Source organism: Gadus morhua, chromosome 14 (assembly GCF_902167405.1).
Source record: "Gadus morhua chromosome 14, gadMor3.0, whole genome shotgun sequence".
In the NCBI taxonomy this organism is placed as follows: Eukaryota; Metazoa; Chordata; class Actinopteri; order Gadiformes; family Gadidae; genus Gadus; species Gadus morhua.
Genome location: NC_044061.1, coordinates 26,656,055 through 26,682,413, shown reverse-complemented (window position 1 = coordinate 26,682,413; position 26,359 = coordinate 26,656,055). Strand labels below are relative to the sequence as shown.

Here is a 26,359-nt window from a genome sequence, read left to right as displayed (position 1 = left end):
CCGTTTTTTTATCAATCAAATCAACAATCGTCTCTCATCTAATTCTGACCATGGAGTTGGCTTTGGCGGAAAGCGAATGTGATTGCTGATAGGCTGAAGGCTGTCCTAATCAGTTTGAGAGGGAATCACGTTTGAGAGGGAAACAACAAATTGAGGGTTTCCGTGATTTTTCTTTTCTCCTTTTATTTTTTATTTTTCAGAAGGAGTAACGGGTACTCACGGTCATGGATAGAAATGTAACGGAGTAAAGAGTACAATATTTGCCTCTCAAATGTACTTGAGTAAAGTCATGAGTACTCCCAAAAAATGATACTTGAGTAAAGTACAGATCCCTCAAAATTGTACTTAAGTACTGTACTCAAGTAAATGTACTCCGTTACTGTCCGGCTCTGGGTATTATTGTAATAAGGTATATAATATTATAATAATGTGTTATGACAATACACACACGAAGAACAACACTGCTGTGCATGTGACTCCAGTCGTACCAGGTGAAAAAATCTATATAAATCCAACAGTTTTCCATATATGTGTAACTACAAATCTATGTCAAGATTGAGGTGTGTGTGGGTGTGAGGGTGTTTGTTTGTGTGAGGGTTTGTGTGAGGGTGTGGGTTTGTGTGAGTGTGTGTGTGTGTGTGTGTGTGTGTGTGTGTGTGTGTGTGTGTGTGTGTGTGTGTGTGTGTGTGTGTGTGTGTGTGTGTGTGTGTGTGTGTGTGTGTGTGTGTGTGTGTGTGTGTGTGTGTGTGTGTGTGTGTGTGTGTGATGGACGGACGGACGGACAGACAGACAGACAGACATATAGTAGATAGATAGTAGATAGATAGTCTGTCCATCCGGTTCGGTAAGGTGCTCCACCGCTGGTACTCTGCTGTGTGTACGGCTGCAGGCCTGAAACAACTTTGCAGAAATCTTGAGACAGCCTGAACACCCGCCCATCCCCCCTCCCCCACCCGGGTCGTTACCATCTCAATGCGGGGAGCCCGGCCTATTGGGAGTTCTCAAGTGTGGAGTGAAAGGGGAGAGCTGTAAAATACATTGATGCTGAAACCTCTCTCCATTGATAGGCCCCAGTGCGTGAACAATCTCCAGCCTTGGAGACACTGGGCCGCTGCATAGCCAATCTCACACAATTGGGGTGAAACGGGCCAGAAAATACCATTCTCTGCTGTCAATCGGGGCTTAAAGCGGCAGAATGACGAGCGGTGGGCAGCGCCGGAGGAAAGGGCGACAATTAGGGAGAATTTAGAGGAGGACGCGTCGCCCTGCAGTCCTCTCGCTGCTCTGAATCTCTAGAAAGGGGGACTAGCCTACTTTAGAGAGGGAAGTCACCAGGTCTCCCCCTGCTCTGGATGTCTGGAGAGAGTGACTAGTCCAGAGAGAGACGGGGTGTTGTTCTGCAGAAGGTCGGAGCAGCGGTCTGCAGATGTGATCTCCTAGCATCGGAATTTGTTCTGACGGCTCCTGAGCAGATAGGACAGCCTACTGCCCGGACCACACACACACACACACCCACCCACCCACCCCGGGATTCGTCGACTCAACCTTATAAACATCTCATGCATCTCATCATATACCGTGCGGAATTGCAAGAAAAAAACAACATGTTGCTATAGAAATGGGTCCTGCGGCTGAATCCCGGGTGTGGACCAATGGGAGGCCCGTATTCTAACTAAGAGAGGGGGAGGAGAACTTTCCTTTCTGTGTTTCTGCAGGAGGAGGGGTACTGTGGGGAAATGCTCCACGGAGCGTGAAGCGTAACTGCAGGAGGGACAAAGGCACATAGCGGGAGAAGCGGGACAGACCCACAGCTCCGACCGTAAGAATCCACGGAATACGCGCAGGGACGTTCGGGTCCGACACGGAGGAAAACAGTGAAACCCGTCCGGGATCCCACAGTCAGGAGGATGACTACGCGTTTACGAACGGAGACGTGGACGGTAACTTTGCAAAGAATGCGTGTCAGCGGTGGACCGGGGGCTATTGGACATGGAGGAGCCCGGGACAGTGCGCACTGAGGCGGGGACACTCTGAACAGAGGACGCCCTCTCTCCACCGAAGAGAGGACACACTCCACGGAGGCGGCTTTCCACGGGACTGGAGTCAAACTTCCTCTTCGGAATAAGTTTTCCTGGGTTCGCCAAACTTTTTTTGAACTTGCAAAGTAACGGGAAGCGCCTGATCGGAGCCGTGAGTCCATTGGATTATAATGAGGGGTGCGAGCGGGACACGAATTAACACATAGTGGAACTCCTGGTCACACAATGAGCCCATCTCTGCGGGGGTCCAGGCGCGCGTCACGCAGCTAGAACCTCAGTCCGACAGCATGAAATGTGGGTGTAGCGCCGTGGTGCGGCTCCTGTGGGTGAAGCTGCTGGTTGTGCTGCTGGTGGTGGAGGTGGTGGTGGACGCCCAGCTCATCTGCTGGCAGGCAATCGTGCGGTGCCAGGACGAGCCGGCGTGCCACCTGGCCTACGGTCAGTACCTCGCGGCGTGCGAGGGGAACCTCAGGGGCACGCGGAGGCAGTGCCCGAGCCACTGCATCAGCGCCCTGATCCGGCTGAACCACACCCGCACCGGACCAGACCTGGAGGCCTGCGACTGCGCCCAGGACCCCGAGTGCGTCCGGGCCAAGCAGGCCATCGAGCCCTGCCTTCCCCGCCGCCACCCGAGCGACGCGGGCGGCATCGGCTGCACCGAGGCCCGGCAGCGCTGCGAGGAGGACGGCAGCTGCCACTCCTCGCTGACCGCCTACCTGTCCTACTGCGGCCAGCTTTTCAACGGCCGCAAGTGCTCGTCGCGCTGCAAGGCCACCATCCAGCAGATGCTCTTCATCCCCAACGGCGCGCTGCTCAACCGCTGCGTGTGCGACGGCGTGGAGAGGCCCTTCTGCGAGGTGGTCAAGGAGAACATGAGCAAGCTGTGCTCCCTCGGAGACCACGGCGGCCACTCGGAGCAGCCCGAGGTGGACGACGTGTACGAGGACGAGGACTACGACCCCAAGAACGACCGAGAAGAGTACCCGGACCCCCACTCAGGGGCCGGGCGGCTGGCCTTCTGTCTGCCGTTGTTGTACTGGCCCCTGGCTCGAATACTAGTTTGAGGGCCCCTGGATGCAACAGCGGCTGAAGGGGTTCCCTGACCTAGATGGGCAGCAGGGTGATGGTGGGGGGCAGACTGCCGGACCCCCCCTGGACTTTGAATATTTAATGGAGCAAATGAAGGAGCTCTTCATGTCCCACGGAGACGGCAGATCTTCTGTGAGGACGGATCGTGTTCAACAAGCGGACGCTTTAGCTTCTATTCCCTTGAGGAACGACCGGGGATGTCAGTCTGGTGTCGTGGTTGGTGAGGTGCCTGCCGGCGCCAGAACCTCAGAGATGGACTGTGTTCCCGGGGCCCCGCGCCGCCGTTGCCCGGGCCCCTGGTCATCAGTGTTTCGGTGTGTTTGCCGTCACCTAAACAGCCCAGCAGTTTGTTTAGCTAGGTCTCAATGGCCCTTGGAGTGTGGCTTTATTAAGACTAAAAACAAACAGGGGGGGCCGGCGGCCGCTCAGTGTTTGCTCTCCACTCCATCTCGGCCCCCGCTTTGTAGACCACACTTCAGATATCTGTGTCAACGGGCCAGCAGGACAAACAAGGCTCTGTGATCAGCGCCGTCAATGAGCTCCAGTGCCTCTCGCTGCCCTGTCTCCCTGGATGACATGTTTTTATTGATCTTTTAGCACCCTAGCACCCGTCACACATACACACCTCCCCTCCAAGGGCCCCCCTGATGGGGTCCCCCCCCCCTGTGGGGTACTCACCCTTCGTAGATATTTATGGAGCTTTGTCCAGTTCACAAAGTGCACACGGCAACAAGATGGACTATTATACAATACGAAAGAAATACCTCACACACGGCCAGGAAGACGGCTTTCTACTCAAGTGGCCCTTCCATAAGAATGTAGGAAAGGGTTCCCGTTTCAGAGTGAGCTGCGTGTGACACATGAACCAGGTCCGTGTTTGAGACACAGAAACATTGGACTCCATAGCAGCAGGAGCCGAATACTGTTCGCTGAATGTGTTTGTAATAACGCATCACGCTTTGGCATGTACTTCATGTTGTTTGTAGGAGCGACTTCACGGAAAGTGTTTTAGTTTCAGGGCGATTCAGAAGGCTGGCTCAGCATTTGTTGAATACTTTGAAATCTATCCTGTGTGATGGTCCATTAGTAATATCTACTTTTGCTGAGTTTTCCTCTCTGCCCCTGTTTATATCTTTATGCCAGAATTTTCAACCGTCGACCACTGCCTTATTATAGTGAAGTGCCTTGCTCATGGGAACCTCAGCAATAGTAAACTCCTCATTGACTTCCTATCGGAAAGATAGACTTGTCCTCTTTCCAAGCTCACCCACAGTGAAACAAAAGAAGGCATTCTGTTCCTCTGATCCGTAGTAAAGAAGCATGTTTCCTGTCATTCAAGTGTCTCTAAACTAATCTCTATTTTCTTATGAAGCTCATGAATGTTTATTTCAGTGTGTGAACATCTAGCGGTTAATTAAAGGGAACTTGTTGATATTTGTTAAATTATGAAGGTAGAGATTGGTGAATGTATGTATATCACACTTATATGCTGTACGTCGTGTTTACTTTAATGTTCAAGTTAATACAATAACACATTCTATTAGCAGTCTGATTTTATACACAAGGTCCTAAGTAACACAATGTTTCATCTGGATGCTGAGAAAACGCCAGAGCCCTCTCCTTTGTATGCATTTGCTGTTTTTGTAATAAACTGTTTTTGAACTGTTATAGTTTGTTTCTCTAATGTACATAACCAGCCTTTACAGAAACACAGAGTTGACCTTAGGAATGACAAAAGCAGATGAGACTTTAAGCAGATGACTTTCTAAGTGAACAAGTTGTTCACATTGGACCAGAGCCCTGGTGAAACCTTACTACTGTAGATAGGGAGGGTTCAATGTGATGGAGCAAACTGGAAGAAAAAGCTTCATTAACGTCCACTTGGCATCCTAAAAGAGCTCTATTCTCTCTCTCTCTGCCCGCCTGTATCGGTCATAATGCTGCTATTGTGTAATACCTAGGGGATTAAATGTGTAACCTAAACTGGCAGGAATTTCAGCTCTCCATTCCGGAACACATCCTCATTGACTTCCACAGAGATGTTGGTGAGATACAGTCCCACCCGCGGGTCGAAGGATCCTCCACTCATACCTAGGGCAGAGACCAGCTACCTGTCATAATGATTATATTTCATACGTACAGTGGAAGCCACTGCATGCAGTAGAGTTTGCTGCTTGTCTTTCCTCCTCCCTGCCAAGGACTTCAACTGTGGTTTACTCATTATTTGCCGAAGTATTTACGAGTCATTAGCAAACCGTAAAGCGGGGTGTCTTGAGTTGGAGTCGTTTGGCTTTAGTGCCCGGCTGGTGCAGAGTTCACACCTGGTGTTTTGATTTCGGTTTTACGCTCGGAGTTTGGCCCATTTTCCTGGTTGGTTCCCAAAGCTTGATATTGTTAACCTAATTGTGTTAACAAGTACTTTTGTGTATAAGAATATTGTATGTATTTGTTTGAATTGTAATTGTATTGTAATAATAATCAGCATTCATGATTTGATCAGTTTGATTTGGTTCAGGAATTTAAATGGTCCTCTGTTAGTTACACTCAGTAGGACAGAATGAAGACGGTTCTATGAAGTTCCATGAAGAAATTTCCATAAAGTTCTATGAAGACGGTTCTATGAAGATGGTTCTATGAAGTTCTACGAAGACGGTTCTATAAAGTTCTATGAAGACGGTTCTATGAAGTTCAATGAAAACGGTTCAATGAAGTTCTATGAGGACAGTTCTATAAAGTTCTATGAAGACGGTTCTATAAAGTTCTATGAAGACGCTTCTATGATGTTCTATGAAGATGGTTCTATGAAGACGGTTCTATGTCTGGTCCAGATCAGTATGGGGCCAATCCTCTGTCCATGTTTCAAACTAAAGTACACCAGCGCGCTCTAGTAGATGCAAAAATTGTCATGTCATTAACAAATTATTTTGGTATGACTTTCGTATTCCCTAGGGAACGTAGATGCCATTTTCAGACGTCTCTGACTTGACTGTCTCTCTCCATGACCACAGGAATGTTTTCCACTGCATTTTCAATTTCAATTGTGAAACAAAATAAGAGAGTGCAAAAGAGAGACTTTTTTAACTTACAACACACTTCAGTTGAAAGCTTCAAAGTGCTGCTGAGAAACACACACACGCATACACACACGCTTACACACACACACACACACACACACACACACACACACACACACACACACACACACACACACACACACACACACACACACACACACACACACACACACACCCCAAAGGGTATTTTTCTTTCTTTTATGTGGGCAAGAAGTAAATAAAAGATTTGTCCCAGGCTACAGTGGTCGTCTGAGTTGTGCTTTACTGTAGTTGTTGGTTGGAGTTCGAAACCTCCACTGCCTCCATCTCCACCTCCCTCCCATCAAGCCCCCCCACCCACCCCCTCCAAATACCCCCACCCGCTTCTGGGAACCAAATCAAAACAAACATGAGCCGAGCGGTCTGGGGCTGGGGGGGCGGGGGGCGGCTACAGAGGCAGCACTGTGCTGGAGCCCATTTTCTAAATTATCTTTATTCAACGTTCCTTTGGAACAAACCCCTAACCCCCGCCTCCCCCCCTCTCCCCCACCGCCCTCCCCCCTCCCCCCCAGCCCTCCAGCGCCCGACCAGTAAAGTGGGAATGACACAGGGATTTGCGGAGGAGCGTCTGCAGCCCCGGCCGCACAATGTTCCATTCACAAAGGGAGCCTCGCGCCGCGCCGTGGGGACGGGCCGGGGAGTCAAGGGCGGCCATGACGCTGTGCCTGGAGCCCCGACACAGACCCATGTCCCTGCTCAGATACCCCACTCTTAGAGGGGGAGGCTTGGGGCCACACCACTCTGAGACTGGGGAGACTGGGGGCAAGAGACTGGGAGAGAGAGAGAGAGAGAGAGAGAGAGAGAAGAGAGAGAGAGAGAGAGAGAGAGAGAGAGAGAGAGAGAGAGAGAGAGAGAGAGAGAGAGAGAGAGAGAGAGAGAGATAGAGAGAGGGGATGAGAGGAAGAGAGAGAGGGAGAGGGGGAGAGAGAAGCCTAGCTTAATAATTGGTCTCGGTGGAGCCCCAGTGCAATTGAGGCCAATTAAACCACAATGCTGTAAGTTGTGGTTTTGTAAAATGGGAATCTAGGGGGGATGGGGCTGTGCTTCTCAGTGTGTTCATGGCAAACCTTTGTGTACATTTATTAGTGTGTGTGTGTGCGTTTGTGTGTGTGAGTATGAGAGTGAGAGAGAGAGAGAGAGAAGGAGAAGGAGAGACTCCGATCTAGGGTTGTACAGATACAAAGATAAATCCATTCTAACATAGATAAAATATAGATAATAGAATCAAACACAGACAGAGTACTCAGGGTATTGATTTGTTGTTTTGGTCTGGTTTAAACCAGTAGGGGAAAGAGAGGCATGAAGCCCAGAAAGATATGATTTGATTGATAATGAAAGAAGTCCTCCATAAGCCCCCCAACACGTCCCTGCTCCAGTCCACACTCCCCAGACCACTCGGAGCCAGGTTCTCGTGGTTCCTGGATTCAGGACTTGGAGCTTGGCTCCTCCGGAGAACACACCATCATGGTTCGAGTTTCACAGCCCTCTCTGGAGAGGACAGCAGTTTACTGCCGGGGAAACTCCGTTAAATCTGTCGCTGTATGAGCACGTCTTTGTGATTTCACAACCGGGTTGAACCCATTGTGGTTCAATATGCAAAGTGCCATGTGATTTACTTGACCAGCTGACCTTAGGAGGAGAAGCAGGGCATGAGGGGCCCTGGGGTGGGGGGGGCAATTAGCATACTCACAGCTCCCGGGGGGGGGGGGGGGGACCGTGTAGAGATGCTGTTTAACCCCTCTCCTTTTTATTACTCTTTAAATTGAAGGAAAGACACATTCAAGGACTTATTGCAACACGGGTAATGCATACAATTTTGTATGGTTTGAATCCTCAATATGGGCCAATATGCTTTATGTAAAGCCTTATGAGTATAAGGTCAAAGGTCAGATTGTATACAAAAAAACACAAATGCTGGCGCTGCCGCAGACGAGTGCAGCTGAGCTGAGAAAACTAGCAAAACCAAAGCAAATATCACAAATTAAATAAATACTCCAGAAAGATTCGAGTCGACGGGTCGTATTATTTTCCAGCCGTGTGCCGGGCCGGAGCATAAGGGCCCTCAGTGTCGGGATGGCAGCCTGCCGCGCGGCTTCCTCTGCAGCTGGGCCCACAGACCCCGCCCGGACTTGTCCCCTGGTCCTGGGGCTGGCCCGGGACCAGACCCCGCCCGGACCTGTCCCCTGGTCCTGGGGCTGGCCCGGGACCAGACCCTCCCAGGACCCGGCCCCCGGTCCCGGGGCCAGCTTCCGAGACCCGATTCCACCCCGCCAGCCCCCCTTTAGATCTGGATGATGAATCAATTGGAACACCTTTCAAAATAAGAAGACAGCACTTTTAATTCATTAGAATATGAGCAACACAGCAGCACATAAAGCAGGGGAACCAAACGCTTCTCTTGACTTTGTTTCACATAAACACTTAAAGTTCCCTTTCAGGATTAATCCGAGGGTTAATCCGTCCATACTGCCGGCGAGGGATTTCAACCTGCAGCGTCTCTCCTCCACTCTGAGGTCCTGTTCGCTGTGGGCCTCAGAGTGTGGCCGCTGCCAAACCCAAACCCCAGCAACCAGCGCATGTCCAGGGTAAATAAGGCACAGGTCGGTCTCTCCAGGTACCCCCTCTTAGTGGTGGGGAGGAACCGTCAGGAGGGGGCTGTGGCGGGTTGGGGAGTACCCGTCAGTGTGAGGGCAGGACGAGAGACAGCAGGAAACCAATGACTGATAGAGCATCTACACAGACAGAGACACAGAGAGACAGAGAGAGAGAGAGAGAGAGACACAGAGAGAGAGACAGAGACAGAGACAGAGACAGAGACAGAGACAGAGACAGAGACAGAGAGAGAGAGAGAGAGAGAGAGAGAGAGAGAGAGACCCTGAACGTTTTTATTCAGTTGTCAGAGAGAGCGAAAGTGAGAGCATCTGTTTGTGTGTGTGTGTGTTTGCATGGTGAAGCCTCAATGTAATGCAAAAGGATAATTTAATATGACATTATTTGTTTCACAGTTAGTCAATATAGAGTGTGGGATGTTGCAGACATGCTTGTTTGAAAGGTACACGTCAACATGTTGTGTAAAAGAAAAAAAGACAAAAAACACTGCGATGTGAGACCGAGTCCTCCGGTGTTTTGGTAGTAGTCTTGACAGCTTGAAGAGTTCAAAAGAAGATTGACGGCGAAAACTCACAATCCCTATTGGGCAGAACCCACTGTGTGATCCGCTCCTCAGAAACCACTTCTCCTTTGTTTTCAGACCAGATTAGCTGTTGTTTCTCCACGGTGCAGATCAGAGTGAGGCTCCTCAGCCAACATCTGGCCGAGCACAACAACCAGGCAGCGACCACCAGACACGTCCAGGGAGAGATGGGTGGGCGGCCGGCTGACCAATTAGGGGAGGCGTGCTACCGGGTGTCAGCCTGCTCTGCTGCTGTTTCTGGGGGTGGTTCGCAGCAGTGGAGTCTGGAGCCACGAGCTTAGAGCCTGGAGCCTTAAAACTGGAGCCTGGTGGCCTTGAGTCTGTAGCCGAGGAGCCTGGAGCCTGAAGCCAGGAGCTTGGAGCCTAAAAACTGGAGCCCGGTGGCCTTGAGTCTGTAGACGAGGAGCCTGGAGTCTGGAGAGTCTGGAGAGTCACTGCAGACAGCAGGCTGAGAAACAAAACAACACAGCAGTGATGAGGGGGAGGTCGTCTGTGTTAGTAGACCACCTCACACAGCACATTCAACTTTCCTATTTCCGTAGGTCCTTTGGCTCAGAAGCACAGAGGCCAGGTGAACTCAGACCGTGGGTGGGGGTCACACATAAAGGCGTCTGACATTCTGAAGAGAGCTATTCTAATTCCGGGTGAAGGCGTCTCTCAAAGTAAGGGGGGATGCATGGGGTCCACATGTCAACATTGTCCTACGACAACAAGCCTACGGTTACGGCCATAGCGTGGCCTGGCCTCAGGGGAAAGACCTTTAGCGTGGGACCAACCCCCCAAAGGGCTATCAAGTAGTCTGGATGGTGTTGAGAGAATGACAATCTATAGCAGCGGCTGTAGGGAGGGTAGCTGCTGCTGCTGGGGCTCTGCTCCTGGTTCAACCTCCTCATCACAAGCTTACCACCTTCTCACACCACACTGATATTGAGTGCTCTCCCACACACACCCCGACACACACACATTTCTTCGATTAACCTTCGGCAGCATAGTTGACCCATTTGATGAAAGCAACCCTCCATTCAGCGAGTCAGGATGTACTGGGCATAGATCCCTGGCTTTACTGGGACTAGACCAGCTCTCTACTGGGACCAGACTAGCAGCAAGAGCAAGAGCAGCCGAAGAAGACTACGTTCCTGTGAAACCTGAGCCTCCTCTCCAGTCCCTGAAGTTCCACCACTACTGCATTCTTTTTTTTTACCCATAATTCCCTAAGAATGTCTGGCTGAAAACAGGATATTGTCGGCTCTCCGGTCCGTCCGGGAGCGGGGCTCAGCACAAAATGGGAATTAGTGGTTGTGTGAGTTCTGAGGTAGCGGGCCATAACAATAATGATATTTATATATAAATATATATATATCCCTTTCGCATAAATAGCATTACGAAACACGGATTAAATGCATGTGCGACGTTGTATGTGCTTGGGTATGTATGTGCAAGAAAAACTTAGTGTGTGTGTGTCATGAAGTGTGTATGCTGTGTATGTGTATGTTTGAATGTGTGTGTATGTATTTATGTGTATGTGTCTGTGTGTGTGTCTGAATATCTGTGTATCTTAATGTTTGTGTGTATATGTGTGTATGTATATATACTATATGTGTGTGTGTATATGTATATATGTGTGTATGTATGTGTGTGTATGTGTGTATTTGTCTGCTCTAAGCTGAGCCCAGCCCCCTCCCCAGCACTGGCTCCTGGAGGGCAGAGGGCCCCTGGCCCCCCTCCCCCCCCCCCCCCCGGCTCAGAGCTGCTCCGAGCCGGAGTCAGACGGTCCCACAGGGTCTCCCGCTCCGGGAGAGAGGGGCTGGTGTTTTACTAGTGGAAAAAACCTTCACCGGGGGTGGGGGGGGGGGGGTTCCTAATGACCCCGGGAAGACATTTCTCAATAATTCACCCCCCACACACACACACATCAAGAAACACATGCACACACATTCAGAAACACAGGCATACACACATACATTAAAATACACATTCAGAAACACACACACGCACGCAAGCACACATTAGGATCACGCATTAGGATACACATACACATACATTCAGACACACATACACACATTAAGATGCAGAAATTCATACACACGCACATTCAGAAACAAACACACCCACACACACACATTAAGCTACACATGCACAGACATTCAGACACACACATTCAGACACATTCCAACACATAGACGCACACTTGCTGACTGTGTACACGCACACACAGAGAGATGAGGACACTCACAGCTTCTGACAGACTCAGACAGGGGCTCCCGGTCCTGGGACACGGCCTTCTGGGTCGCCTGCATCTGAGAGGACACACACACACACACGCACAAGAACACTCACACACAGGCACAAACACACACACACACACACACACACACACACACACACACACACACACACACACACACACACACACACACAAATGCGTGATTACATTTTTATGCATTTAATGGAGGCTGGGTAGTTTGCCATCTGAATGCAAAATGACTGCAAATGCACGTTCATGGAGGCACACACACTGATGCACACGTCTCTCTGTGGCATTCATCCTGTCTCTAGCTTTCTCTCTATCTTCAGCTCGGGTTTTCTGATATCTGTCATGAAGGAAGGGACCTCACCTTGATATTCTCCTTGAGGTACTCCGCTCTGTTCATGAGGCTTTTGATCTACAAAAACAACAGAATAAATGTACATTATATACAGAAGGATGTAGCTGTACACCATGGACACCTGTTTAGTTAGAGAGGCGTTGTTACGTAACAAAGCAAGACACAAATGCTTTAACGTCCAATTTTAACTGATGTGCATTTGAATTATATTATGATGGTGCAGCGAGGCACACTTTTGAACACAAGTTCAAAAAGTTGTCTTAAATGTTGACTGTTGTTCAAATTGTCTTTGCATTGATCCGGAAAGTGCAACACATGAAACACATAATACTATGTTGACATGTGTGATAGTAGGGACACCTATTTCTAGTCTTGGTTCAAGACGTCATTGTACATCACTGAGTTACCGTCACCGATGGGGAAACCAAGGGGACTTAACCGACCTGTGAGGCATGGATCATCAACACGGGTGATGAGTTAACCAAGTTAGTTAATGACTTGTGCCGACACAATCTCCAGTCAAACGTAAAGGCCGGTGTGAACGTCCCAGCCAGATGGAGTGGTTTGCTCTGCAGTACCCCACTATGTTATAGCACAGTGTAACTCTGGCAGAGGGGAGACGGCTTCACATGTGTACTGCTGAGGCAGATATTAATGCACATGGTGGCCAGTCACTACCACATGTCTCCTCTTTGCTCTCACACATACACATGCTTTCCATTGAGCTCACACACACACACACACACACACACACACACACACACACACACACACACACACACACACACACACACACACAGAACGAATTGATTAGCACAGCCCCATCTGAGTTTACTTAAGACAAGAGCAAATAAAACTTCAAATGGAAGGTTTAGGGTCTCGCCCCGAACCAGTTTGGTTTGGTTTCAGAAACTGTTGTTGTTGGTGTTGTCGTCTTAGCAGTGGATCAAACAATGCACTAAAACAAGAAGGCTCTGCTGCTGGCCGCAGATCAGGCCGGGGGGAGTGTATGGTCTGCAGTCCAACGTGTGCAGAGAAAATTAGATTAGAGTAGATTAGATATATTTGTCATGATTGCACAGGAATACACCGAAATTCAATGCAAATACTAATACTACTACTACTACTACTACTACTAGTGTGTAGTGGAGACTGAAACTGAGGTACGATGAGGCAGGGTCTGAGAAGACCTGAGCATCGACACACGGCTCTGGGGAAATCATAGGGAATATAACATGACCTGTGGTCCCTCTGTGAGGATGATGGATGGTGTCATCAGGCAGGGAGGATGTTACATGGAAAGCACTCTGTTGTGTTTCCTGGACTCACCTCACTGTGGAGCAGCTCCCGCCTGCGGCCCTGGGATTCAGCTGGGGAACACACACAGCGTCATGGGGAGGTGTGTGTGTGTGTGTGTGTGTGTGTGTGTGTGTGTGTGTGTGTGTGTGTGTGTGTGTGTGTGTGTGTCTGTGTGTGTCTGTGTGTGTACGTTTGTGTACCTGTGTGGAGGGTGAAGAGACGGATAGAAAAATAATAATTCTAATACATGGCTCATCAGTTTATCTCATCATGGTGGAGGTGGTGGAGGTGTTTAGGGTGGAAGTGGTGGGGTTGGTGGTGGAGGACGTGTTTGAGGTGGTGGAGGCAGCAGATTGCTGCTGGTGGGGCGAACCGGGACAAAGTGGGCCAGCATTTCCTCAATTAGGTGGAAATCAAGGAGCGGAGTAAATGTGAGGGGGCAGAGACCACCAGAGACCCACAGGGGAGGGGAGGAGGAGGAGGAGGAGGAGGAAGAGGAGGAAGAAGAGGAGGAGGTTCCCTCTTTGAGAAGGGCATGTCAGGAAGTAACAAAGGACCTCGGGCCAAACAAAGGGCCAATGTTTTCTCCCACAATCCCCCTGGGGTTGTCTGCAGTGCCACTGAGGCACGCCCCCTGATCCCAGAGGGGGGGGGGGGAGTTTGTGTGTGGGGGGGCATTGGAGCCATCCTCTATTAGAGAGATAATAGTTTTGATTTGTTTCCAGTGTGAAATAACACGGGGGGGATTAGCTGCACAGAGTCAATGGGAAGCAGATGGAGCTGCTTTACCACACAGAGAGGGCTGGCAGCCCGGCCCAGACCCAGACCTCCAGAGACCCAGGGACCCAGAGACCCAGACCCAGAGACCCAGACCCAGAGACCCAGACCCAGAGAACCAGACCTCCAGAGACCCAGACCCAGAGACCCAGACCCAGAGACCCAGAGACCCAGAGGCCCAGACCCAGAGACCCAGAGGCCCAGAGGCCCAGAGACCCAGAGACCCAGACGTCCAGACCCAGGGGGTGTTCTGTCATGTACCTGCCAGTACCAGCAGTAGCTCCCCCAGGCAGTGCTGGTAGAGGTCCAGTACCTCCTGGTCCTCAGACCCACTGTCCTCCTGGAACAGAACCAGTAAGGGTAGAGTTAGTGTTACCTTATGAGTGTTACCTCAGTGTTACCTTAGTGTGAACTCACATCTGGAAAGGCTAGGGGACGGTTTCAGGAAGATTAGATTTCTTGAGGGGAACCAGATACAGTCTAGCCTGGCCCCGCCCGCCTACATATTTCCGCTCTATTTTCATTTACCTTCAGGTCTACGTCTGGATTTGTGGTATATTCGCGGGTTTTCTGTAGCCAATTTTTTGGCTGTTCAATCAGCGGACAGAGGGAGTAACTGAGAACAATGACGTTGAGGTTGTGCGCTAGTTTGAGTTGGTGTCAAATGTTAGCGATTGGTTATGGCAGATCCAGAGTGGCACTGGGCAGATCCAATCGTTTTAAACTCCAACAGACACCCGCCTTCAAGTGAGTTAACATTTGTCAATTGAGAGTGGCCAGACTCTCTGTGCAAATGAAATGAAGCACGAGAGTCTGGTTGGACCAGGCTAGGTACAGTCTGGATGGACTAAGATCCTGAATGTTTGGTTCCAGACTCCCAGATGACAGGAGCCGGTTCAGGTACATTCTCTAGTGATTCTTTGGTGCTGGACTGAGGAATCAGCCTTTCTGGAGGATAGAAATTCAGGCCGCGCCGGATTTCACATACTCCAAATCAGACTACGGGTATGAATTCTGGACTTTCCCCAACGGTTTGTGAACAACAAAACCATGGAAATGCTGAAGCAGCTTCTGAAAAAGCTGCGAATTTGAAGACGCCCATCTGAGTGGAAACTAGATTTGTTTTCCCGTGTAAATGCGTCGGTTGTGAGGTATGATCGTCACTGTGCCGTTTCCTTCCCAGCTCTTGCTGGAACGAGACCAGCACTTCTCTCCAGCAGAGACCTGGAGAGGTCGTTACTGCTGCCTCGATGTGAAAAAAGTTATAAAAACACTAAACCAGTACCCATAGCCAGGCAGAAGTACAGGCAGAAATAACATTCAAATACCTGCTCTACACAGACACAGTATGTCAAAAACACCGTTGCATTCTCCGTACAGGAATCCCACGGGAACGGGAACTCTGTGATTTCCATGCTATTGGCCAATGGCTACATTCGCTCATACAAGACGTTTCCATTGAGGACCCGACTGACCTTGGCTATGGCGACACGGGCCAGCTCCAGGGCGGCCAGAAGCCGTGGTCTGTCCCGGGACATCTCTGGAGGAAGGGGAGAACAACACCGGACTTTACACTGGAGTTTATCCCAAGATGGGTCGGGAATATTAGTTAAGGCCACAGAGTCGCTCACCAGCTTCCGCAAAATAACCAAGACTCTCTTGTTCAGAGTTCACCTAGATTCTAGCCTCCACTTTAATCAGGTTCTGGATAAAACCAGGGAATACTTGTCTTAAGCATTAACTTAAAAAGGTTTATGAGGTTTAACAGAATAATACAAGACAAAATGGAAGAAACGCATCCTTGACCATTCCCTGAATTTCCAACCCACAATAACAATCCTCCAAATTGAATTCTCGTTCATTAAATCGGGCACACAACGCTGGCTCTAAGGCTGTGGCCCCTGGGTGGCTGGAGGAGAGAGCCAGGGGCCTCTCTCCGTAGGGGGCCCTACCTCGCAGGACGTCCCTGGCCGTCCGGGCCTCCTCAAAGTGCTCCCGGTTGTCAGACGCCACCAGCGCCTTCAGCTCCTCTGCTCTGGAGGCGTACTGGCTGACCTGCAGGGGGCGCTCACAGTAAGTCAACACCCTCACACCCCACAGACCAGCCTGCTGCCGTCACAGAGTCAACATCACCACACCATGCTGCATTCGATGTTCTAGTCTTTGTGGTCATCTGGTGTGGAAACCTCTTCATTACAGCCACTGTCCTTGTGTCAGTAAACACCCCTCAGCCTCACCCCCAGACCCAGCCCACCATGTGGTCCAGTCCAGACCATATGGCCGCGCACAGACCCAGAGTCAAGGAGACTGGCTATAATAAAGAGGAGGGAGGGAGAGAAACAACAAAAACCAGGAGCAACATCTAAAAATAGAAATCAACCCAAATAAGAGAGTGTGCATCAGCCCACCTTCTGCCTCAGGGTCTCCTTACGCGAGCGGTCCGTCTCATCTGGGGGGCGGGGGACACAGAGAGATGTTACGGCTTTAACAACACTTTACTTAGCGGGTTCTCATATGGGTGAGTGGAGGTCAGCCAGACAGACAGACAGACAGACATAGAGGGAGAAAGACAGATAGAGCGAGAGAGAGTGAGAGACAAACAGACTGGGAGAGAGACATGGAGAGAAAGACGGAGAGCGAGAGAGGGAGACAGCCAAACAGACAGACAGACAGACAGAGTGTGCAGGCCCCTCCCTCACAGTGGACGGCGGGGACGAAGTGCTCCAGGGCGCTGCAGTAGAGGCTCAGCGCCGCCGCCCGCTCCCCCCCCTGGTCCTTCTCCACGGCCCGCAGGACCAGCTCCTTCTGAGGGGGGGGGGGGGGGGAGAGAGACGTCACTGGAGGTCCCAACATACCCACACGCACACACAAAACCCCCCCGCACACACACACACACACACACACACACACACACACACACACACACACACACACACAACCCCACCACACACAGACCCAACACACACACACACACACACACATACACAACCCCACCACACACAGACCCAACACACACACACACACACACAACCCCACCACACACAGACCTAACACACACACACACACACACACACAGACACACACACACACACACACACACACAAACACACACACACACAACCCCCCCACACACAGACCCAACAAACACACAAATAGGCACACACACACACAACTCCCCGCCCACACACACACGCACACACACCCCTAGCACACAGAGACAAAAACCCACAATCTCCTAATGCATGCATGCAGGGCACTAATGCATGAAGGCACATGTAGGCCAGCATGAGCACAAACCTATGAGCACACGCACCGATGTGCCCAATATGCTTGTGCGGGCAAACACAACACACACACACACACACACACACACACACACACACACACACACACACACACACACACACACACACACACACACACACACACACACACACACACACACACACACCTCACACATACACACACACAAACACAAACAAACATTAATTTCCTCGTAGGGATTTGTTTTCTCTGCTTTTTGGATCATAATGTTCTGTCGTTTACTCCTGGGGGGTCACACAACTAATGTTTCCAGGCTGGTCCAGCTAAGGGAAGTGTAAGTATATAGTATTCTTTACACAGACCACACAATGTGGGCACAATCCCCTAACCTTCAACACAATTCCCTAACCTTTAACACAATCCCCTAACCTTTAACACAATCCCCAAACCATTAACACAATCCCCTAACCTTTATCACAATCCCCAAACCATTAAACCAATTCCCTAACCTTTAACACAATCCCCAAACCTATAACGCTCCAAACCGGCAACAGAGGAGAATTCCCAGTGGGACCGGGAAGAACTTAGGGACCGGGGAGAGGTGACACACTAGACGCACCACCTATTGTCCTACGGCTCCCAGTGTCCGGCAACCCGTTCCACTGCTGTTCTGGAGCCTTCCCTCCCCTTCCAGAACGTTCCCTTTGCTCACCGCCTTCCCCAGGCTGTCTGGACCGGCCATGTGCTCCAGGTCCACAAAGCCGTGGCTGAAGAACTGGGTGAAGGTGATCCGGGTCTCCGGGTTCCTCTCCAGGAGCCTCAGCAGGAGGTCCCGGCAGTCCGCAGACACCCGGGCCCCCGGGGGGAGCTAGAGAGAGGGGGGGAGAGAGAGAGGAATGATAATGGAGAGAGGGTGAAAGAGGGGGGAGAGAGGGAGAGAGGGAGAGAGGGAGAGAGGGGGAGAGGGAGTGGAGGGTGAGAGGGTGGAGGGAGAGAGGGGGAGAGGGGTGTGGGCCAGAAGGACCTTCAAGCTTGACCTTAACGCTTTCAGCCAAAACATGAGCTTGTTACTGTGGGAACATACAGTGGAGGTGATGGAGGATGATCTACAGACCAATCACTGAACTCCCTCAGGCCTGACCATGAGGAACTAGGGTATGGACAGCGATCAGCTGTGAGAATCATTTTCTAGCTCTCTTAGCTAATATTCACAATGTAGAACACTGTAGACCACTTACTTACACTAACTACTAAACTATAACATATATTTACTGAGAAAGTATGCCACCTAGTGGTGCAGTAAAGAAACATTTTCCAGGAATCAGAGAACTGATTTAAACTAAAAGGATCAGTAAGAAAGAGCATCAAGTTACCTCTCTTGGCAACAACAGGGGTGTGTGGGTAGAATATCGAGGGTTTATCATAGTCTTCACCTCATCAAAATAATGCACTCACAATCATCATCATCATCATGATAATACATAAGGTTACATAAGCAAACACAATCCCCATATGGTGCACAAAGTCCCCATGATGAATACCCGTGATTACAAAGTGCTCTGTTGGCCCCCGTTCCTCCCCTCATCCTGGCATCCTGTGTCCCTCCCTAGACCAATCAGAAGAACCCAGCAGCCTGAAACAATCATCAAAGGCCAATCATCAGCAGCAGCAGCAGCAGCAGCGGCAGCATTAGGCAGAGGCAGCAGTAGCAGCATCATATGTCAGTGTATAAAAAAGATATATATTGATACGGCAATATATCGTCGCACTTCTTCGTGCGATACGAGAATCGATATACTGACGACAAATATCAATATAATAATGTATAGGCATATTTACATTATATATTTATATATATATATATAATATCGTGAGGTTCACTGTGGTTCCCTCCCCTAGCACGCGTGTCTCGGCCGGTTCGTCTGGCTGAAGAGGAGGTGGTCTGCTGGGCACCACTCACCTCGATGGGCCGGTCGCTGCGGATCTTCTCCTCCAGCTCCGCGTAGGACCGGGACGCGAACGGGGCCCGGCCGAACAGCGCCTCTACAGGGAGGGGGGGAGACACACGCAGTGTTGGATAGATCCCTGTCTGGGTTCCATTCCCAGCCCAACCCTTGAGCAAGATGTCTCACCCCTCTCTATGTGCTCCATTATTACATGAATTCATTGTACATTGCTTTGGGGAAGCATCTCCTTACCAAATAAATAAATAAATAGATAATAAATAAATAGTAATAGTAGGGAAGTAATACATGCTTAACAGCCGCTACAGAGTACCAAGCTCGACTACATATGATCCAACTCTTTAAAGATCACGCATTTGAAACAACACGACTATGTTAGACTTTCCTTAAAAACAGTACTTAGCATTGTGTAGCTATCTTTTATGGAAGCATATATGTAGCAAAATTCAAATGGCAATGCAATTTGGAATTACATTATGCATTTGACAATTCATTATGCAATTTTATAATGTAATTTGTAAATACGTTATTCAAAGTGTATTTTAACATGCAAAGTGACAATGCAATCCTCAATTAAATTTGCAAAAGTTATAACAATACAAATAGAATAACATTTTGTCAAATTATTTGAGTTCCTTTATACAAATTGAAAAGCTATAGCGTCCCCGTGATTGCAATCCACTTCGCCACGCTCCGTGTGTTGCCATATTCAAATTACATTTCAATCCGCAAAACGAACGCTTTGCAAAAGATTTGGCAAAACGGAATCCAAAGAGGAATCCAAAGAGGAATCCAAAGAGGAATACAAATAGGAATCCAAAGAGGAATACAAATAGGAATCCAAAAAGTCAATATGCAAAGTGGCAAACGTATCAGCCAATCAGCGTCTGGGCGGCAACTACGTCACTTGCTCGTAATTTCCTTGTTCCCTTCTAGTTCGTAGCCTATGGTCCATGGTCACCAATGGAGATTATTGATATGCTCCGAAGTTTGGCCGATGATGTGGAGAACAATCGAGTTGAAGACACAGATGCAGTAGAGAGAGTGCGTGTTCTGGGAGATAGGATAGACGACTTATCCTCACTGGTACGCTTTGACGCCAGTGTGGTATACACAAAGATTTCCCAAGTGCTACAGGCACTGGGTGCAAAACGGGTCGGGAGACCCACCGTCTCCACCCACTCCTCACCTACAAAGCTCTCCACAACCTAGCCCCCAGTTACCTCTGCGACCTCCTCCAAGAATACACTCCCTCCCGCTCCCTCCGCTCAACCTCTGCTGGACTACTATGTATCCCCACATCACGACTCATTACGAATGGGTGCCCGGTCATTCAGCTGTTCAGCACCCAGGCTCTGGAACTCCCTCCCCCCACACATAAAACAGTCATACACCATTACAACCTTCAAGTCACAACTCACCTGTTCAAACTCGCACACAACGTCTGATCACTGTCTTGATTGTTTGTTTGTTTTGTCTTGTTTTTGTTTTATTTATTTATTTATTTATTATTATTATTTTTCCACAATGTGTTGTTTTAAACTATTTATGATAACTTTATGCTCTGTAAGGTGACCTTGAGTGTCTTGAAAGGCGCCCTTTAAATTAAATGTATTATTATTATTATTATTATTATTACCGTGGAGATACCCTTGGAGACAATAGAAAGTGACGTCCAGACGCTGATTGGCTGATACGTATTGACTTTTTGGATTCCTATTTGTATTCCTCTTTGGATTCCTATTTGGATTCCTCTTTGGATTCCGTTTTGGATTCCTATTTGTATTCCTCTTTGGATTCCGTTTTGGATTCCGTTTTGGATTCCGTTTTGCGGATTGAAATGTCATTTGAATATCGCAACACACGGAGCGTGGCGTAGTGGATTGCAATCACGGGGACGCTATAGCTTTGCAATTTGAATAAAGGAACTCAAAAGAATTTGACAAAATGTTATTGTATTTTTATTGTTGTAACTTTTGCAAATGTAATTGAGGATTGCATTGTCACTTTGCATATTAAAATACACTTACATTATGAAATTGCATAATGCATTGTCAATTGCATAACGTAATTACTTATTGAATTGCAAATTGCAAATTGCATTGCCATTTGAATTTTGCTACATATATGCTTCCATAATCTTTGTTGTACACAGGGAATGGGTTAACATAGTGATTGTCAGTGCTTGGCACTTGGTTCTATGAACATCCTTAGTGTACCGACAGCGATATATTGTTGTTAGGGGTCCAAGCCAACAGGTTGGATCCCTATTGTTTTTGTAAGGATTTTTCTTCCTATTATTATTATTTCCCCCTAGAAGTGGTACCACAGCCCAAACCGTAAATGGTGCCGACACGCCAATTGCATGACTAAATTCAGGTCCGTGAACACTACGCAGACCACAAAATCCAGACACGCCGGCCACTAGGTGGCGCTATACCAAGGACAGACGCGTTTGGGGCTATAACTCCCACACCGAACCTCCCACATTCAAAAACTTGTACCCACATATTCACTGGAGTCTGCTGCATCTTTTGGAATAGGCCACGCCCATTTGCGTCTATAATTTTTTTTTGCAAAATCGCGAAAATCCTCCCACATTTCTTGACCAATCGACACCAAACCTTGCACACAAAATCTTCAGACGCACACGCAAAGAAATTATCGGACCGTTTTTTGATTCGACCTTCGACGACGAAACGGGAGCGTTTTGAATATTGGTATATTAGCTAAATTAGACGTAGAAAATCAAAAATCCAAAAAAATCCAAAAGTAGACATCGGATCGAGTCCAAATTTTACACACATGTTGGTGCTAACCTTAATGTCGTTCGATAAAAAATTCGGAAAATTTCGCCATTAGGGGCGCAATAAACGAGGAAATTGTATATCTTCTACAAAATTTCGCCGCGAAAACGCTACACTGACTTCTCGCTACTCCTACCACAGTCAAATCCTTTGTATCCACAGGTTCAGGGTAGCGTTTTGAACACATGCTTCGCGTTGTGCCGGCGAAATGCACATTTCTTGTCGCGTTGTGCCGGCGAAATGCACACTTCTTGGACCCCTGCATAACTGCTTGCAGTTCTAGTTTCTTCTTCTTTTGACAAATGTACTTATTGTAAGTCGCTAAATGCCCTAAAAGTAAATGTCTTCCTACTAGCTTAACAACCTGCGGGCCTCCTGCCTTGCCAGCATTCTAAATGCCACATCCATAAGTACGGTACACACAGAGAACCCCGTTACCGTAGAGGATGACGCCCACGGACCACAGGTCGACCCGGGAGTCGTACTGCCGCCGGCACACCATCTCGGGGGCCATGTAGAGAGGGGACCCCCGCAGGGCGCTCTGCTCGTCCCACGGGGACATGTACGCGGCGAAGCCAAAGTCTGAAACACAAACAACACCCCACGTATCTGGTTTGGAGGAGGCTGAGGGGTTGAGGTCTCTGGTCAGAACCAGTCTACACCCATCTGCTCAGGATGTAGACTTAGCGGGTTGACTTGTAACCGGAAGGTTGCTAGTTTGATCCCGGGAACCTAGCCTAGTGTCCCTGAGCAAGACACCTCACCCTAACTGCCCCCAACGAGCTGGCTGTCGCCCTGCGGGGTTGACTGCGTGTGTATAAAAATGGTGTGTGTTTAAAAATGGTTGTAAGTTGCTTCGGACAAAAGCGTCTGCTAAATGCTCTAAATGTAAATTTAGATGAGAGTAAACCTATTGTTATATAGTTATTAAACATCCTGGATACGTCTCCTTGCATCGCTCACGTTGCTATGCAATAAGCCAACATGATGCTGTCCACTTCAGTACCAGGATAACTAACAGAGGGATGGGGAGGTGTGTGTGTGAGTGGTGTGTGAGGTGTGGTGTGGTGTGGGTGTGTGTGTGCGTGTGTGTATATATATACATATTCTTTTGGGGTGCCCCACTCTGCCTTGGGCACCCCCAAGCCTGTCCACCTTATACCCCCAGACCGGCTGTGTGTGTATGTGTGTGTGTGTTTGCGTGGTGTGTATTTACCTGACAGCTTGAGTACAGAACCACTCAGCAGGATGTTCTGGGGCTTAAGGTCCAGGTGGGATATGTTCCTTCCATGGAGGTACTGGAGGGCGCAGGCTGGGGGAGACATGACAAAAAAACACGCTAAGCTCATTGAAACGTCGTCGACATCTAACATTTTTTCATTGAATTTTTTTATTTCCGTTCATAACCTTTACTGATGGTTGTTAACCACTGTCAAGGACCAAACGAGATTGAATCATGTGTTGTTTCAGCAACGCCAAGCACATCCTTATTGGTTATTTGACCAAGGCCTCCTTTGTAAAATAACAAGGACACAGGTATCCTTGGTCAAATAACCAAAACAGTATGACTCATACTCATCGTCAGCATGACTCAAACATCCCATAATACAACAAGCAGTACCGTACCTGCAAGACCCGCCGCAATCAATCCTAAACTCATTTGAAATGTAAAGCAAATGGGATCATATACAGTGAGTCGCACCAAACCTAATTACATTGGTCTCCATGTTAACCGTTCGGAAAGAGGGAGAGAGAGGGAGAGAGAGAGAGCGAGAGCGAGAGCGAGAGAGAGAGAGAGAGAGAGAGAGACTGACTGACTGACTGACTGACTGACTGACTGACATCATTGCGGTAAAAAGGGCGTGAGCCAGGACGCCGCCTCACCGATCTGCTGCAGGAAGCGCTGAGCCACCCTCTCAGGCAGCAGCCTCCTGCTGCGGATGAAGCGCGAGAGGTCTCCCCCGGAGCACCACTCCAGGATCAGGTAGATGTTCTCGCTGTCCCACTGGGAAGGAGAGACCGCCACGTGTCCGATGAGCACGTGAGGGACAGCGTTGTTAACCCTCTCTAGTAAGAGCCACCTGCTTCCCACTAAGGCCACTCAGAGCAGGGCGAAATGTTAATACATCGACCACTGCTTTACATTTTACATTTAGGACATCTAGTGGACGCTTTAATACAAAGCGACTGACAATGAGTACATTTGTCAGAAGGAAGAGAAACAACAATGTATCGCTGTCGGTACACTAAGGATGTTCATCGAACCAAGTGCCAATCACTAACAGTTGTTAGGTTAATCGTGGTGCTCTGACGAGCGAACCAAACATGACCCGCCACGTGTACCTGGAAGTCCTTCAGCTGGACGATGTGAGGGTGGCGCACGGTCTTCAGGATCTCGATCTCCGTGAGGAGGTTCTCCATCGACGTCTTGTTCAACGTCTTCTTCGACACCACCTTCACCGCCACCGCTTCCCGACTGTCCCCCTGCGAGAGGAACACCGGGTGCTGTCATGGACTTATCTTCTCCAAAGATCACCAAAGATACTCAAAACTGTATTGTTTTACACTGCAGCTTGGGTCACTAATGGTAATAAGTGACTAATGTTATTTAAGAAATTAAAGAAAGCCTTTAATACCATTTGATGACACTGCATCTTTACCGTTAGCTAGACTGCTTGTTCTGTTAGATGAACTTAATAAACAGACGTTATTGTGACTTTAATAAACAGACAGTAATACTATGTTAACAAACAGATGTTAATGTGACATTAATAAACAGATGTTAATAGGACAATAATAAACAGGTGGACAAAAAAATAGGTGTTTACACCTATTTATAGTTTTAAAAACAGACCCAGACGAGTTTGTGTCCACCTGTTTGATAAACCCCCTGTAAAGGATCCAGCTCTCGTTTTCAACTAGTAGTAGGGTTAGTAGGTCTCAAAATAAAGAAGGAAAATGAGAACCCTAACCCAACACAGCTGGCTTGTGTTACGGTCCATGGCTGAGGTGGTGAACCATAATCATCTCCACCATATCCCCACGTCTGTTCCTCCATACGGAGCCACGCACCTTGCTGTAGGCTTTATACACCGTGGCGTAGGTGCCGCTGCCCAGCCGCTCCGTGAGGATGTAGTCCGCCAGTTTAGGAGGGGCGAAGGTCGAGTGGGAAGCCATGGCCACAACTGCATTAGATCTCCCTGATGAGGGATCTGAGGCGACATGACTCATGAGTACATGCATGATCTCAGTCTCGTCCTGACGTCAATCAACACAGAAAGCCTTCACACACATGCAGGCCTACGTATCATGTATTAACATTACTTCATGCTACATATAATGATGACATCATCTCCAGCGTGGCTGTTTTAATGTCATTCATCGATAGTTGTAAACACACAGCGAGGGCGTGCTGGCAGGACCCCCGCTGCCCCCTTAAAAGTAATGGATCGACAGCTTTCGCTCTCCTCGTCCGCCTCTCATGCTTTCACTCAAACCGATCTGCTGTGAAGACCTACCTGTTGGTTCTGGTGGACTGGTGGGACTGTGTTGATGGTGTTTTCAACGCTGTCACTACTCACTACATTATGACTGGAGCCCAGGAGCTCTGCTGCCCTTTGCTCAGTTCCTGCAGTACCGGAGGCTGCAACTTCAGGACCGCACTATCGGGACCCTACAGCCGCAGGACCGCACTCCCTGGTCCCTGTTTTTTTTTTGATTGTTTCCTCCAAACAGAAGGAGAAGGTCTACAATACATTGATACATTTTAGATTTAAGCTGTTTATACGGTTACGTTTACGTTATGTATTAGGTTAGAGATGCTTACGTTTCGGTATTAAGTTAGGGATGGTTAAGTTAAGGGTTTTGATAACGGTTATTTCAGGTATTTTTTAGATATGGTTAAGTTTACGTATGAGGTTATCTGCATGTTTCATCCGGTTTTCATGAATTATTCTTGAGTAACACATGAGATTCATTCGCCACCGAAGGAAAAGTATAATCGCGTCCCGAGCACTGCGGTCCTGTGCGTGCGGTCGTGTGCGTGTGGTCCTAAAGCTGCAGCAGCACCCGGTGTTGCAGGAACATAACAACGTTTGCTCTGCACGTCAGCTGACGTTCAAACCCGCTGAGCGTAAAGTAGGCTGACCCCTACCGCCGGCCTCCTGCTACTACACTGTCTGAATACCGATGTATATCGTTTTAATTAT

General features: G+C 48.8%; 2 protein-coding genes across 2 annotated transcripts; one reads left to right on the top strand and one right to left on the bottom strand.

Moving 5' to 3' along the window:
* Positions 1-1,345: 1,345 nt before the first annotated feature.
* LOC115558592 (growth arrest-specific protein 1) lies at positions 1,346-4,796 on the top strand. Its single transcript, XM_030376824.1, has one exon. The coding sequence runs from the start codon at positions 2,327-2,329 to the stop codon at positions 3,101-3,103; it is 777 nt and encodes a 258-aa protein (XP_030232684.1). The 5' UTR covers positions 1,346-2,326; the 3' UTR covers positions 3,104-4,796.
* A 3,758-nt stretch (positions 4,797-8,554) lies between these two features.
* Positions 8,555-26,193, bottom strand: ulk3 (unc-51 like kinase 3). The gene is made up of 17 exons (XM_030376823.1): positions 25,670-26,193; positions 25,224-25,363; positions 24,495-24,635; positions 24,036-24,156; positions 23,368-23,463; positions 22,590-22,733; positions 19,341-19,423; positions 18,093-18,248; positions 16,816-16,921; positions 16,525-16,565; positions 16,069-16,171; positions 15,592-15,656; positions 14,378-14,456; positions 13,370-13,410; positions 12,050-12,097; positions 11,668-11,731; positions 8,555-9,882 (listed from the first exon to the last, which is right to left on the bottom strand). The coding sequence occupies exons 2-17, from the start codon at positions 25,326-25,328 to the stop codon at positions 9,866-9,868; spliced, it is 1,410 nt and encodes a 469-aa protein (XP_030232683.1). The 5' UTR covers positions 25,329-25,363; positions 25,670-26,193; the 3' UTR covers positions 8,555-9,865.
* Positions 26,194-26,359: the final 166 nt, after the last annotated feature.

Bases quoted from the DNA above. Each gene is read 5' to 3' on its own strand.
- LOC115558592 (XM_030376824.1), top strand. From the start codon at position 2,327: ATGAAATGTGGGTGTAGCGCCGTGGTGCGGCTCCTGTGGGTGAAGCTG.
- ulk3 (XM_030376823.1), bottom strand. From the start codon at position 25,328: ATGGCTTCCCACTCGACCTTCGCCCCTCCTAAACTGGCGGACTACATC. The intron at 14,457-15,591 runs GTCAGTCGGGTC...GTTCTGTTCCAG, and splicing joins CCCGTGTCGCCATAGCCAAG to GAGGACAGTGGGTCTGAGGA. The intron at 11,732-12,049 runs GTGAGGTCCCTT...GTGTCCTCTCAG, and splicing joins ACCTCAAGGAGAATATCAAG to ATGCAGGCGACCCAGAAGGC.